This window comes from Amphibalanus amphitrite, unplaced genomic scaffold (genome assembly GCF_019059575.1).
Source record: "Amphibalanus amphitrite isolate SeventyFive unplaced genomic scaffold, NRLGWU_Aamphi_draft 001040F_arrow, whole genome shotgun sequence".
Lineage (NCBI taxonomy): Eukaryota > Metazoa > Arthropoda > Thecostraca > Balanomorpha > Balanidae > Amphibalanus > Amphibalanus amphitrite.
This window is the reverse complement of record NW_024882534.1, coordinates 221,953-237,058: the sequence shown is the minus strand read 5'-3', so window position 1 is coordinate 237,058 and position 15,106 is coordinate 221,953. Positions and strand designations below refer to the sequence as shown.

Below are 15,106 nucleotides of genomic sequence, written 5' to 3'. Positions count from 1 at the left end.
TAGCTACAAGAGACTGAAAATCCGCTGGATGGAGCAAATTACAATTACACTTAACAGCTATGTAGTTAGACTGTAGGCTCACTTCTGCTTCCCAGTAAGACACATTCGTATTCAATACGCGCACCAATTGATCTCGGTCCGTCAACACTCGTTACCTATTTCTGGCACACAATCCACCACCCTCTGCGCCCCTCTCACTGACTGCACTGCCCCTCGCGCTGCACCTACCGGCGGCTGGTGTAGCACATCACGTGCCCTTCTGAATGCCTCATTGACGTTGAGCACGGGCCGGTCTGCGGTGACCTCCGGCCGACCGGTGACACTCGGGTGGCCGGTTACCAGGCGGTCCACCAGGCGCCGAAGGGCCACGCCGTCCCGCCAGCCGGCGCCAAAGTCGTGCACGGGTTGGTCGGGCAGCTGAGTGCGTACCCACTCCAGCAGCTGGTGTCTGTCGCCACCCGGCTGATCTGTGAGGCGAGAGAAGGAAGACGGACCCGGTCAGAAAATGCTGTGGGTACGGGTAGTTATATTGAGAACGGTTACTTTGCCAGGTAAGACAGTCTTCGAAGGAGGTGCTATACGTATAGTCCACAGCAGAAGTAATGTGGGGTTTGAGTCATGGGTATGTTCTGCTTCTGAAGCTTAGGAATGATTAGCCAGACTACAATGCAACTTTGAATGTAGCTTATATGTATCGTCACCCTTGCAGCTGCAATTTTAGCTATTGACATCTTCTTTTCGATCACTCCGCATTAAACAATCGCCAGTCAAAGCCAATCGTTGAGATTGGTAAAACCCTACATTACTTAAGCGGTGGGCTGTACATGCCGCTATGAATCATGTTAGAGATCAAGCTTAAAAATTCATCGAATATAAAAGGTCCCCGAAAGCACGAGTACGGCATAATCTTTTAAGCACATCGGCTTCCTTCTGGAGACCGATACTGATATTGATAACCTTAGTTGACGTCATTTTTTACCTAAAGCGAAAGACGATAAATATATTTTCAACTGAACTTTTCACAAGTTTTCGAATGCTGTTGGTGTTCCCTTGCCACGTCATTTTGTCCGTTTTTATGTCTAAAGGGGGGGGGGGGCGAGAATTAATTATCTTCGTCATTCCAAACTTGGCTTAAAGCTGATCCTTCTGTGTGCTTTTTATTGCCTACATTTATCGTTAAGCCTCTTTATATTATATGTTGGCCATTTCTACAAAACTAACTATATGGATTCTTTCCCGCTCGGCTTACCATATCACCTTATCGTGAATATCTAGGAAAAGATGAATTTCCTGGAGACAAACATAGAAATTCACTGTGTATTCGTGGCCTCCCATCAAAGAGTATTCACATAATTGAATTAAATCAAACATTCTGAAGGATGAATTGCAAAAAAGTGCATAACAGGGTAAATATGCAGGGCACGCAAAGCGTTCGCTGCACCAAATCCAACAAAGCGAGCCGCTCGCAGAGACCGCAAGCACAAGGCCATTTCACATGGGTGCGATAATACCCGGTCTCCAGCTTCGCCCGTGCAATTGCAGTTGTACTGCCAGCGTGAACTGTTCAATGGCAGCGCGGTTAAGGAATTGAGACTCGTTTCCCGCGGAAACTTCCTCGTTTTGTAAGTGCCGGCCGAATGAAGTGCACTCAGCACCCCAACACTCGAGAGCACTTTGCTAAACTAAAAATGCGCTCGGCTACTTCATTCTCCGGTGTGTTCTCACCCGGGAATAGAACAAGTACCCGATACTCAGCGTGTTTGATGCTTTATCTGAATGACAGCAGTTAGTAAAACGTCACGTACTGGAGCGTTTTACCAATACAGAGACCATGCAATTTTTAGCGTCAAGCATTGGCTTTAACCCGGCCGGGCCCGGGGGGTAATCCCAACCACCGCAGCCCGGGGGGGAGGCGTTTTTCGCCCCCCCCCCCTGTCTAACTCCGTAAATAAGGGAGCTACGGAAACAAAAGCGATACCAAACGAAAGGTCCTTACGAGACGATTCTAAAGCACCTAAAATTGTTGACCTCAGGTCAATTTTCAAGGTCAGAGGTCAAGGTCAAAGGCAAAAACCGGTTTTGCCGGTCCCGTAGCTCAGTTGGTTAGAGCGTTGGACTCCGCGTGGTGAGAGCACGCGTTCCCGGTTATGACAGTCCGGGTTCGAAGCGCGACGGGCGCTCGACATTTATGGGCCTCCTGACAGGTATGGTTGCGGTTGGTGGCAGGCCGTAGCCAGGCGAAGTCAGTGAGGGGACCGGCCGTGCACGGCTTTGTGCGCACGTTAAACTTTGGACTCTAAATTCTGCCATAGAATCGGAATTGCGCGATCGGAGGGTAGAGGGCAGGGTCATCGCAACAAGCTTCGCTTAGCGGTGGCTCTGTCCTTGTGAATCCTTCCCATCAAAAGGTTCGGACTAAATTTATAAAAAAAAACGGCACATGTGTAGTGATCTCAAAGTAAGCCTTCTAGAGGACGGAAGGCTGCATCAAACCGGCAAAATTGGGTGTCAAACAAAAGAAGAGAATTTGAGGATTCCGAAACTGTGCTCAAAATCAAAGGTCAAGGTCAAGGTCACGCTCAAAATTGACCTCAAACTTGGCACTTTTTCGCACATCTTGCGTGCTAACTTCCAAGATGTTTTGAAATGTTTTGAGGCTTATCAGTTCCCTATTTGTGGTTCATCTTACATTACAAGGCTGCTCAAAGGTCAAGGTCACAGAAGAGTATCCCTGCTAGAGGCTATTTCACTAATTCAAGTTAGTTATAATAAATAAGACAATTTTGCCATCCGGAAGCTCTAAATGAAGGCTGAGAGGAAAATAGATGCCAGATTCGTGATCAGCGGATACAAATCCATCATAAACGACCTTTCATGTGTCAAGGTCAACCAGAGTTCATTCGAGGTCACATGAGGTCAACATAAAATTTGACCTTTTCCGAACAAAATATATATCATTCGACGCGGCTTGACAAGGAGAATGCGATGGTACCACTGCCGTAGCTCTAGGACCATTTTTGTCGAAGTTATTTGCGAAAAACTAAACCACATTTCGGGGTCGTTGACCTGACCTCTGACCTCAGGTCACCAAAACTATTTTTCTATTTTTCTCTAGGTCAAACGCTACACAACCGTGCTCGTAATTTGTCTTTATCTCTAAAACTCTATTTTTAGTAGCTATTTGAAGTTTGCGTCTGTGACGCCGAAGTTTGCCGTGCAGGGGTCTAGAAAAATGGACCTTGTGACGTCATCAAGGGAGCTAGGTCCAATTTTTTTACTTCAGAAGATGTCAAATTGATGGGAGAAAAGGTACTGAAAGTTTCGCTTTCCTATCCCTAAGCGTTCGGGAGCTATCGCAAATATTCGCCAGGGGGGGCGAAAAACGCCCCCCCCCCGGGCCCGCGAGGGTTAATAGTGAATGCTAGCTGTGCAGAACTGTGCTAGTAATCTGTTTGCATAAGTCGAAGCATATGTACATTTTTCTGCACTGCCGGTTAGAAAGCTAGGTATGCTACCTTAGTTTAGACATTGAGTGTTACGAAAATAAAGTGTTATAAAAATGATTTGCCCACCTATATAGAGCCCATATACCTATTCCTGGTTTAATTTGTTTTGCCGAGCCCACCTTCTCACTTATTGAAATTAAGCACCTTCTACGTTCCACGGCTACATGAGTAGTGAGTACAAGGCTTGTAATAGGCTCAAAGAAGCTAATCATGATTTCAATTCTGCAATTTCCTTTTTTGGCCACATAGAGCAGCATGTGTGCTTTAACCCGCGCCCCACTGGGGTCTGTGTATAACACGCCCTACTGGGGGGGGGGGGGGCTATTCATAGCCCCCCCTCCTAACTCCGAAACTACTGGGCCGATCGTCAAAATTCAAACGGCGTCTGATAGCCCCGGAAAAACTGTCGAGCGAAACCTAATTTCATTGACCTCGAGGTCACCGATGACGTCACAGGTCAGGTCAAAGTAAAAATTATTAGCACTTTGGCTTGTTCACATTTTGGGCTCTGGCCGCCGTCTTACAAGTCAGATCAGGCTCATTTTTGGTTTCCACACTCGTGAACAGATGCTCTAGATACCTTGAGGGTACCAAACTTGTACTTTGATTTTCAGGTCAGGGTCAGGTCATCACAGGTCACGAAAATATTATATCATGCGTCGGTCACGTGACACATGTTTTATGGTCCATTTAGGCCATAGATTTCGAATTTGATGTCGTCTGTGTCATTCAAGGTCATTTTGAGTCGAAATTAGCTTAGGTCAGGTCACTTTCAGGTCAAAAAAGGTCAAATTTTGAAGTTGAAATTTTTCAACAAAAAAGGTGTCTATTGGATGCAGTTTGAGCTCAGGAACACGATGGTGCCATTTATATTGGTGTACGATGCCAAATACGTACTGAAAAATTGATTTGAAAAATTAAAGGTAGTGTGCCACCTTTGAAAGATTTCCCATTTTATTTTTCCTAGGATAAGAAGCTTCTGTTTTTACCTAATATCGCAAAAAAATCAAAAATGGGCCTGGAATAGTGCCTTTTTCGCCTAAAAGTTTTTCGGTTTTTAGATATGTATAACAACTGTAGTGGGCTCACCTGCAAACAGGCGTCGGGCAACAATCGCGAATGCGGCGCACTTGTGACAATAAGCAAAGGTCATTATAGTGTTACGACCATACGACGTACGGGAATGAGTTATCAGCTGTCTAATCGTAGACAACACAATGTCGAGCCTTAAACTGTAAGCCCGTATTGTATTGTTTCTTTTATTTGGCTGTCGAACATTATTTATGGTTTGAAATATGATTTTATGTAAAATAATTGATATGAAAAAGCCGTCTTATAAGTTATGACCCCATTTCACCACACGCAAGTGGCAGAAATGACAATGATCAGCTGACGCATTTTTCTTGGCCGAAGTCAGAGCGCGCGGCCCGACGCACCACGCGTATTTGGAAATTCCGACCTCGACGAGCATCAGAAGCCACCTAACAGGCGTGTTCGAAACCGCAGGAGATGATGATGAACGGGTTTATCGAAACTTGATTGGATGAGCATATCGGTAATAGCGATTTCAGTGTGTGCATTTATTGTTCATAGTGGTGTGAAATGTGGTTGGGGTACGACCGACAACCCGTCGGGGCGAATTTCGCACTGGGGTACTCAAAATTTGAAGAATTTAAGACGTTTCCATGAGTTTTGAAGGTATGGATAAGTTCTAAAAATCCGGTTCTCCTTATCTGGGCCATTAACTCCATACGGTCCAAGAAAGCTGGCACACTACCTTTAATAATTGTGAATTTTTTGCAATAATGCGTATAACTTGGCCATTTTTGAAGATATTTAGCTAAAACTTGCTAGAGTTAGTCATAATCATGCGTCCTGTCACATATATTCCGGTTTTTTCGAAAAGTCAAAAACTTTATGAAAAAAATATAAAAATATAAATTTTGAATATTATTATATAAAATTTTCTAAATTTTCAAAATTTTGAAAATCCGAGATAGCAGTTTGATAGCGCGGTCAATTGTGAGTCCTTTCATGCAAAGAAATTGGATCTAGCTTAAAAACTGAGCTCTTGGGAGCGATTGCCGTGGTTCAATGTTTTGCGTCGAAATCGGACGAACATGACGTCACTCTGACGTCATTTCCGGCCGACCTATGGTTGCTACGAAGTTCAAATTTTGACACAAGGTGTCAAATTGATGCAGCCGAAGGTACTGAAAGTTTGGCGTCAATTCGTCAAGCGGTTTGGAAGTTATTGCAGAAAAACGGGAGGGGGGGCTATAAATAGCCCCCCCAGTGGGGCGCGGGTTAATTGTGTGCTCGTCAGATTACAGCCACGCTGCCAGCTGTAAGCAGACTTTGTCGCCGACTTTGCTCCTTCATGTTTATAATTGAACAGCACGAAGGCTCACAAGAAGGGAACAATAAACACAATGACAGTACTGCCGAGCTCGGTAGACGGTAACACTGGTGGGAGGAGTGGGAGGTTTACAAGATTTTCAGAGGCATGGGTAGCACTCCGGTGGCAGTGATTTTATGCGTTTATGGCGCATCCTTACCGAGCTGCTGGTTGCCAAACACGGCATTTTGGAGCGCGGAGAGCAGGTATTCGGCTGCCGAGAGCGCCCATACCGCCAAGCTGAGCAGCAGAGCCGCCACCAGCTCCACAACATCGCCGATGGCCATCCCCGCTGCCTGAAAACAGAGCGGGTATTTACAGCGTCGCCGCCGACATGCATCGGCTTTGGGTGTTACCAGTGAAGGGCGATATACAATATGCGCACATGCATGCATATAATACAAAATGATAAAATGAATGTGGATGGTTTTACTGCAGGATGTTTTTAGTCCGTGATTTCATAAGAGTATAGATGCCCTGTGGCTAGGACTAGGTGTGCTGATAAGGATAATATCCGGTTGAAGACGCATAAAGAAACCATATCGTATTGCATTATTAATCTTGCAACAACCTCAGAAATTGCATGCAGTAAAGGTATGCATTTCATAGTTAGCCCAATTTCTCCTACAGCGCTTGCAGAATTGCGAACCCCGGACCTTGCGTCGAACGGTAGCACTATTTTCGTTAGTTGCTATACCCAATAATTTATTATAAAAATTCTGCTCTGCTTATCGATGCGTGGTCGGTAAATGTCTTAGCCCACATCGTGTTCACATCGATATGCCTTTACATGATAAGATATTAATTCTGTAGTAAAAAAAAACTAGATGATATGGTTTAGATCATAGGAGTAGTTGTACGAGACAAAAAATCCATACTAAAAAGATCGAAACGAATCTCGATATCAATACGTCGGTCGCAAGTTACGGCAGCCTCTTAATTATTTCATAGTGCCTTTTTTAACGGCAGACGACTCAATTGCTTCTTCAAGAAACATTTTCCCGCCTACCCAGCAGTAAAATACTGATTACCAATCAAGAGCCATTGAACTTCTAACGAACGTATTTGAGACGTCATTTAGCCCATGTCCCACGCAAGCCATGCTGATAACAATAACGCTTCATTGCAGAATTACGTTAAGTTGCGACTCACGCTGTCAACATACAAAATAAATGAGAGGGTTGGCAGTGTTTGAGAAATAAATGCTTGCTTAAACTCGCTGTAAATAGTCTAACGCGTGCTGGTTTTGTATCATTCGTGTACCGATCTGTTTGTGATCTCTGGGTGACCGGACACTCTCTGCACCTCCGGGCGGCAGCCTCTCAGCCTGTGTCGATACACACTGAGGTGTCGGTGCGCCACTCGCCGGCGTTCCCGGCCGGCCGAGGTGCCTCCCCGTCGCCTTCGACGGCGTCGTCTCTCACCGAACGCCGACGGCCGGACAGGGCGGGCAGGGCGGGGGCGGGGGCGGGGGCGGGGGCGGCAGCCGGCCGCCCAATGCCGCTGAGTTAGCGGCCGGCCGGACCGAAGGCAGGGGAGGGGCTCTGCGCTGCGCGCTACGTCAGCGACCTGCCCACGCATCCCTCCGTCGTACTCGTATCTCCACCCGCCCCTGTTGCTCCTTTCCGGCCCTGATTTGTCGTGTCTTACGGACACTTCAATCTTCGGCGCCCTCACGCGAATGGACCCCCACGCGCCCACGCTATGTTCCGTGGTGGTGTTCAGAAGCAGACAGAAAGGTATTCAAAGTAGATGACTTGAATGAACTACACGCTAGACATGTGAGTAGATCAAAGTTACAAAAAAAATATAGGCTATCATTTACGGAGCAAAAACTGAAACCACGTTCCCTTTTTGCAACTTGAACTGGCATATTTGATCCCGTGCGTTGCATATAAAATGCATGAATTTATGACAAAGCCATTATGCGCTCTGAGTCGATACCACCTAGACACTGCCCTGGATACAGGGTAATCTCAGCATCCTACTTTCGCTCTGAGGAATAACCCTGCGATCATGCACCAATGTCATGTCCGGCGCTTGACACTGTCCAATTTCTAGGTCAGATCGTTCTAATTCATCCGAGTCTGGCCCTCCACGGGTGACGGATAGTCCCAATCGCGGGGCCACACTCCAGCACCGGGACGCCCGCGCAGGTCTCATCTCGGAGCCGGCGGGGGCGGCAACGATCGACTCTTCACGGAGGTTACTGGCCCCCGCGCCGGTTCTCGGATGTACGTCTATATTTCGATTTTCATTGTCTACCGATCGGAGAGGAGTGCGGGGAGGAGAGGAGAGGGAGGACGGTGGTGACGCTGGCTCCAGTGGTGGTCTGTCGGTTCGTTGATCTGGTCCTAAGTTGACCTTTTCGTTGACCTAAGCAAGATCTACAATAATCAAGCACAAAAAATATAAATAGTGATTGTGATGATAAGAATGATTATAGTTATAAGGAAATAATAAACAACACAATAAAATTGTTTCATTATTTTGTTAACGCTCGCCGGCCGAGGGCGCGGGGCGGGTGCCGCCCCCCTAGGTTTTTTTTTTCGCGATAGCTCCGAACACGCTGGCGATAGAAAGCTGAAACTTGGCATACCTGACCCTTGATTCAAGCCAGATCTTTTGACACCAACCGCATTTTTGGGTCAGGTCAGGTCACTGACCTATGACGTCATACGTGAACTTCTGCACGGTCTTCAGATGTCGCAACTTCGCAACGCCCTCACTGCCAGAGGAGATGTCACAGGGAAATGAAACTTGCAGGATCTAGTATCCATTATGAGTCTCACAACTTTTATATCTCGGATTTTTCCTAAAGGTCATATGAGGTCAGGTCATTTTCGTGACCTCACCGTTATAAGTCAATGGGGAAAAATGAAAACTGCTCTTCTGGCGCCGGAAACGATCTGAAACTATCTCAAGCACACATAATCGTGATTTGATGCACTCCTTGCAAGGTAAGATGCGTCACTTTTGCAATGTTGACCTTGCGTGACGTCATTTATGACGTCATCAAGGTCATATTAGTTTTTCGTCAACAACTCTTGATCAAATTGAGCTAGCGAGTCGGGAAAGCCACCAATGGACTCAGGAAGACCTGACAAATCGAATGATATGCGACATGACCTCTTTCGACCAGCTTCGTGACCTGGGGGTGCTGACCTGACCTTGACCTGAGGTCAACACCCTAAGTTGACCTGACCCGAACACAAAGTATATCATTCGACGCGCCTGAGGGAGGCAAACACGATTCTGCCAAAATCGCGGCTCTGCTGCCGTTTTTTGCGAAGTTATTCACCAAAAACGGAACCGTACCTTGGGGCACTTGACCTAACCTCAGAGGTCACCGGTTGACCTAGGACCTTAAAATCGGATACCAATCTCTGTGTCTCGTAACGGCGCACACGCTCGTTTTTTCTGCGACACGCTGGCTCCACCAGGGGCGAAACGGCGAAGGGGGGTCGTACCCGCCCCCTCCCTTGGCCTATGTATGTATGTAGAAAACCAATAGGTCCGGCGAGGGTTAATTATGTTGGTATTCTTACCACAATACATGTTATAATTATGTGCCATCATATTCAATGACGTAGGGAATGGTCAAATTGCAATCACCAATGAACATTTCTCCCAGGCATGGACTATATTGGAAACGGCTTTCTCTGAACATCTCCGTTAGGAGAATGCTTTCTCAGAGCGCGGAGAACTGAGCGGCTTCCCCTCTTCCAGTTCCATCACGGCCTCGACATGTCGGCGTCAAGTGAAGTTCATTTCACATGTGCTTCCCCATTTATCATTAATCCACCAGTGAGACCCTGTGGTTTAAATCGATATGATCCACCGACCACCCGCTCCAGACCGGCGCCGTGTCATTCGCCCAGTCAACTACCGTGGCTCGGTGCCGCTGGGAAATTGATCGGCCACTATGACACTGTGTTCACCACTGCGCACCTCATTATACCCAGTGTGTTCATGGCAGATAGTCCTCCGATCCCACCCAGTGGCTAATCTAACCCGCCTTCCGAGATTGACTATGTCAAGTGTATTGAAATCTTAGTGAGTTAAACTAGGGTGGCAATTATGGTGCTGGGGTCATGTCCCGTCTATACATCGAACGACATTGTGTTAGTGTTATTCACATATTGTTGTTAGTGGCTAATCTAACCCGCCTTCCGACCCCGTCCTGCCCTCTCCCCCCTCCCCCGGTCCGCCTACCGCGCAGCTTTGCCGGTGTTTGCCGTGAGATTTGCCGCCTACGTATCGTATCGAGTGTCGCCGCCGATGCCGATTAGATTACCGATGACCGTCCTCATTGGTCCGGCCGGCGCGTCTCAAAGCGATGGGAATGTGCCGGGAGGCATGGTAGGCGAACATCTAATGAACGAACGCTGCACGCGCATATTAACGAAACATTGGCTTCGATTTGAGACGGACCGTTGCAATTTCCGATCGTTATTAATGCACTTGCTCCGACTGGGACTGCGCGAATTTGTAAGGATCCGCCTGTCGTCGAACTTGTTCTTCTTTTTGCTACATGTGAGCCTTGATGACGTTTTCAGAAAAACAGCGTAGGGAAGATTGGGAGACAATTACGCCGAATAATTTTGCTTAGTAATTATCTAGTGGTGCATGGCTGAGGTATGCATTATGCAAGCTGTAAGTGTACTCATCTGTCGTTAATTCATGGTCCAAGTAGCGATATAGTTTATTGAATCAATAGCTGCAGTCATTTGTTGAAGGCCACGGAAGTGGTCAACTAGTTACAATTTCAAAATGGTGCAGTGAAGGAAAGATCATTGCAGTAACTTCGCGATCATTCCGGCATTTATCCATTATCCTCCTCATTTAAATGCGTCGAACATGATGAGTCAGTGCCAAGGTCAGCTACGCCTCTGGTCAGGCAAACTTCTATCTAATCTTCCATCACCTGTGAAGCATTTAAAACGTTCACGGCAGGGCTTACGGAGCCGGAAACAGCTCAAAGTCTGTTCTTTGCCTCGCGGGGCCAATCGTATCTCAGTTCAGACGCTGTTATCAGGTAGTGGCGAAAGCGATAGCACCGACATACCTGGATTAAGGTATCGCCCCTCTTGCCCCCCCCCCCCCCACCCCCAGGGCAGCCTTGGGACGCTGAGTCACACCCTATAGGGCTGCCCAGCCCACTCGGCATAGCCCTGGGGCCACTTGAACGCCGATCTGCGCCTTATAGTCTGCAGTGCGACGTGAGATACCGCCGTGGGGCGATTGAAGACTAGTTCAATTACAATATATCGCCCGTCTGTGTGCAATCGAGACAGTGTGATGACAGATTGCTCCCGTAGATTGTTGAGATGAATGAATGTAGCTGTTTGGATTAGCTGTCTACTAAGAGATGGTTAACGATTTAAGGGTTTATCAGGGTTTATTTAAGGGTAAGGATTTATTATGCTATGTTAGAAAACTTCTCATGCACATTTTTGGTAGTCATGAGCATTTAACAATGTTGTAGGTACTAGGTATGCATTGATACTGAACGCAATAGCCCAAAACAGAAAAGCAGATAACAGAAAACACAAAGGTGAACAGAAAAAAATAGGTAAAACAGAAAATGTGAAAATATACCGCTGAAACTAACAAAAGAAGTATAAGCAATTCGTAAATGCATTTTTTATGAATGGGATCAACGAGTAGTTTGCGTAGATTGCTCAGCTATCACTAAATTGTTGATGGCACAATTGCAATGCTTCAGTAAAGCTGTTGCCATTTCGAAAGTCCAGAATCAATATGTACCTACAGTTAAAATATCGTTTTAGGCAATAGCAAGCTTACTGAAATATAATTATTTGTTGAAGTTTTCCTTACTAAGACCGCACTAAAAATTAATATTACCTATCATGGCAAAATGAAATTAGTGCTAAGATTGCACTTGTAAATGCGGTCATCAACATATGAGTTATTTCCGATTTCTTCAGACAGCTGCATAATTTACACGTACCTAAATTGCCTTCTATTTTATTGTTTTTATCGATCATTAATTGTTCTAAGCATTTCATTTAAATTCCATTTATTACACTTTGGTTATTTGCTTCGTTGATAGGATTTTGGGGTAAGGAAGACATGTGCGTCATGACGTATTTCCTAAAGCTCCAACAAATTGAAATATCCTGACATTTCGGAGATGATAAAGCACACCCGCTAATTACCAGCCGATAATCACTAAACAGCTTTGCACCCCGGCACAATTATTGAACGAGACCACGTGCACTTTCACTTGGGTCATAGGTCGGCGTGCACCTTCCCAGCGTGGCTCGTAAAGCGCCATCGCTGGCCCACAAACCCAGTTGAGGGGCGACCTGGCCGCGTCAAGGACCCGCCGGACTGACCCGACGGCGGCGGGGCGGCCGCGCGACCCTCCGAGTTCACTGCCAAAGCCGGCGTCGATGGCGAGAGTGAATTCAGCGCAGCTGAGCCGATGGAGCATCGAGAGTGACAGGCAGTGATGCTCATGGAGCATCGGAGCTGATGAAATGTGACAAACTTAAGCGCTGTTCAGGAGATTGTATTACAATACGATGCACTGTGGCATATCATAACTGAAATCTATCTTTTCCAGTCTGTCCCATGACTATGGTTTTCTGAAGTTACCGGGAATCAGACTATGGTGCACCACACATGTAGAAAATTAAATCATCATAAACATGTTCATACATATACTAGAGATCAGAGTTATTAATATGCTCTGTGCTATCACCCATCCAAGCCTATCGGCAAGTCAAATGTGCTCACTGGAGGAGAATGCAAACGCACAGGCGGTCCATTGTTTCGCACTGTTTGCCTGCTGTTTGTCCGATAAGCGCTTCGGTGGGTTGGGCTTCTCTGTCAGCGTGCTGGCCGCCTGAATGACAGACTTCGACCGGCCGCCGCACCGTCTTCAGGGGATTTCAGTGTGCAGCTCTATCATTAAACGATAATGACCGCTGATGTAATCAGCGTGCAATGGGATCTAAATGAGTTTGAATTTAACCGATAAACCAGCTCAGCGAAAGAAGCCAGTCTAGAACGTAGTGAAAACAGTGTTTTGGGCAATACGTGTGCCGGGAATACCTAAACCGTATCGATCGCTGGTATTGCGTGGTGGACTACTTATGGGTAAGAGCTTGTGTGGGAAAGTATTTCCATTCTTGTTTTACATGGCTAATAAAAATTTCCTACAACTCTACGCATTTTATATATTCATGCTGTCCTTGTTATGCACCTCGAGCAAGCCATGAAAGCATTTGCAAAACCAGTTCTGTAGCAGGAGGGAAGCCATCACGATAGTTTTCATGTTAGTGGCATTTTTCAGCTCATTGTCCGTCCTATGCACGGCCAAACACGTGAGCAAAGCAGGGCAATGGTGGAATTCATGGCAGGATTCGTCTATGGTTCACACGAAGGTGTTATTCGTCTATCACGATGGCTGGCTGTTTGCACAGGACGCCAAACAGAAGTGACGGAAGTGAAAACGTTTTCTTCGAGCAAACGCTTTACAGTTTGCATTTCGAAATTCAGACTTCTGTTGAAATATTTACCAGTAAAACGCCTTTTGGGCGAAGGACGAGCGAGCGAGAGAGTGAGCCCTGCACGTGCAGAAGGGCGAGAGGGTACTTCCAACGGGCTTGTGCAAAGCACCCTTCTAACCGGTCGCTAGCGGTGTACCAAATTTGAACGCAATCGGCCCAGCCGTTCCTGAGATCTGGAAACGGCATTCTGCACGTGCGCACGTGCAAACGGGGTCCAAAATGACTTTTGCACGGCACCCTACTAACCGGTCCCCAACCGTGTACCAAATTTGAGCGCAATCGGCCTAGCCGTTCTCGAGATCTGGAAACGCCCCCTGCACGTGCGCACGTGCAGTAGCACCCTAACCGCAACACATGGGAATGCATTGCCTGGTGGTTGCCTACCTGTATGCCAAGTTTCAGCGAAATCGCCCCAGTAATTACCGAGTTACTGAAATGGGAACAAATTTGGCACCTCTTATTGTTGTATTTTGCACGTGCAGTGGGGGTCACTCACATAGATGAAGAGTTCCGACCTTTGGTAGAAGGGATGCAGCTACCCTACAAAAATTACCGCAAGTCAATCGCCCAAGCGGCTGCTGATATATGAACCTCTCAAAATCACTACTTTTGCAAAACAGCTTGAACACCCTTGACTTTTCACGTGGCACGTGCCACGACGGTCACTGAGATGTATCAAAAGTAGTCAATTACGGGGTAGAAGGGATGGGGCTACCCAACAAAAAAGACCGCAGGCCAATCGGTCCAGCGGTTGCTGAGATATAAGCCTCTCAAAAGCGTTACAGGCCGGGCCGGGCCGGGCCGGGCTGGGCCGGGCTGGGCCGGGCCGGGCCGGGCCGCTCATACTGAGATTTTTCCGTTATATTGAAAAGACTCACTTCGCTCGCTGCGCTCGCTCGCTCGTAATAATTTTAACCTTTTAAGGTTGTAAGGTTTGTTAAAAGTAGACGCTACTTGAAGTTTGAAGTATCTGTCATGCATCTGTAATACACGCATGAAGATAAATTCCCAGCGCATTTTACAGTACTTTACACCTAACTATTGAGCATTATGGGCCAGGGGAGCATCCATTTTTTCTTTAGCTTGTACCGGCGATGCTATTTTACTTCATACGATTCTTTTTAACGAGATTGACTATGTCAAGTGTACTGAAATCTCAGTGAATTAAACTGAGGTGGCAACTATGGTGCTGGCGTTATGTCCCATGTATACATTGAACGACATTGTGTTAGTGTTATTTACATAGATTTTCCGCGACATAAATACAAAGCAATTTCCTTCACACTCCAGCTCATCAGCGCCACTTTGCTACAAGCATAAGCTGCTTACCTTTCAGCGGCGGATACGCCGCCGAGGCGAGAAGGACCAAGCTCAGACCAGATAACTTAGGTCAGTCAGGGTCGTCGAAGACACTCGAGGTCAACAGCAGTCGACCTAGGTCGGCCAGTGGCCGCCTTGGCCCTCCGAGTCCACCCACACCCCGCGGCGCTGAGCTGCGGTCAGCTCCGCTCAGTTCCTGAGTCCTCACCCTGCGAGCAGGCCCGCTCGGTGTCACAACTCACACCCTCTCTCACACACTGGCGCTCAACTGAAGTCGGGGTACCCGCGGCCGCCGCTGCCGCCGCCGCCGCACCGCCCCGCCGCCTTCTGTGACGCGCTGC

At 47.1% G+C, this 15,106-nt stretch overlaps 1 protein-coding gene across 2 annotated transcripts in view; it reads right to left on the bottom strand.

Annotated features, from left to right (window-relative positions):
• Positions 1-15,106, bottom strand: part of LOC122369477 (serine-rich adhesin for platelets-like) — a 27,558-nt gene extending 12,452 nt beyond the window's left edge. For both annotated transcript variants that reach the window (XM_043344256.1, XM_043344258.1), the window contains exons 1-3: positions 14,775-15,106; positions 6,065-6,200; positions 229-467 (exon numbers count right to left, since the gene is read on the bottom strand). Coding sequence is in view for 1 of the 2 variants with exons in the window: in XM_043344258.1 (XP_043200193.1) it covers positions 229-467; positions 6,065-6,191 (366 nt within the window). In the remaining variant the exon portion in view is untranslated. The remainder of the gene's footprint in view (positions 1-228; positions 468-6,064; positions 6,201-14,774) is intronic.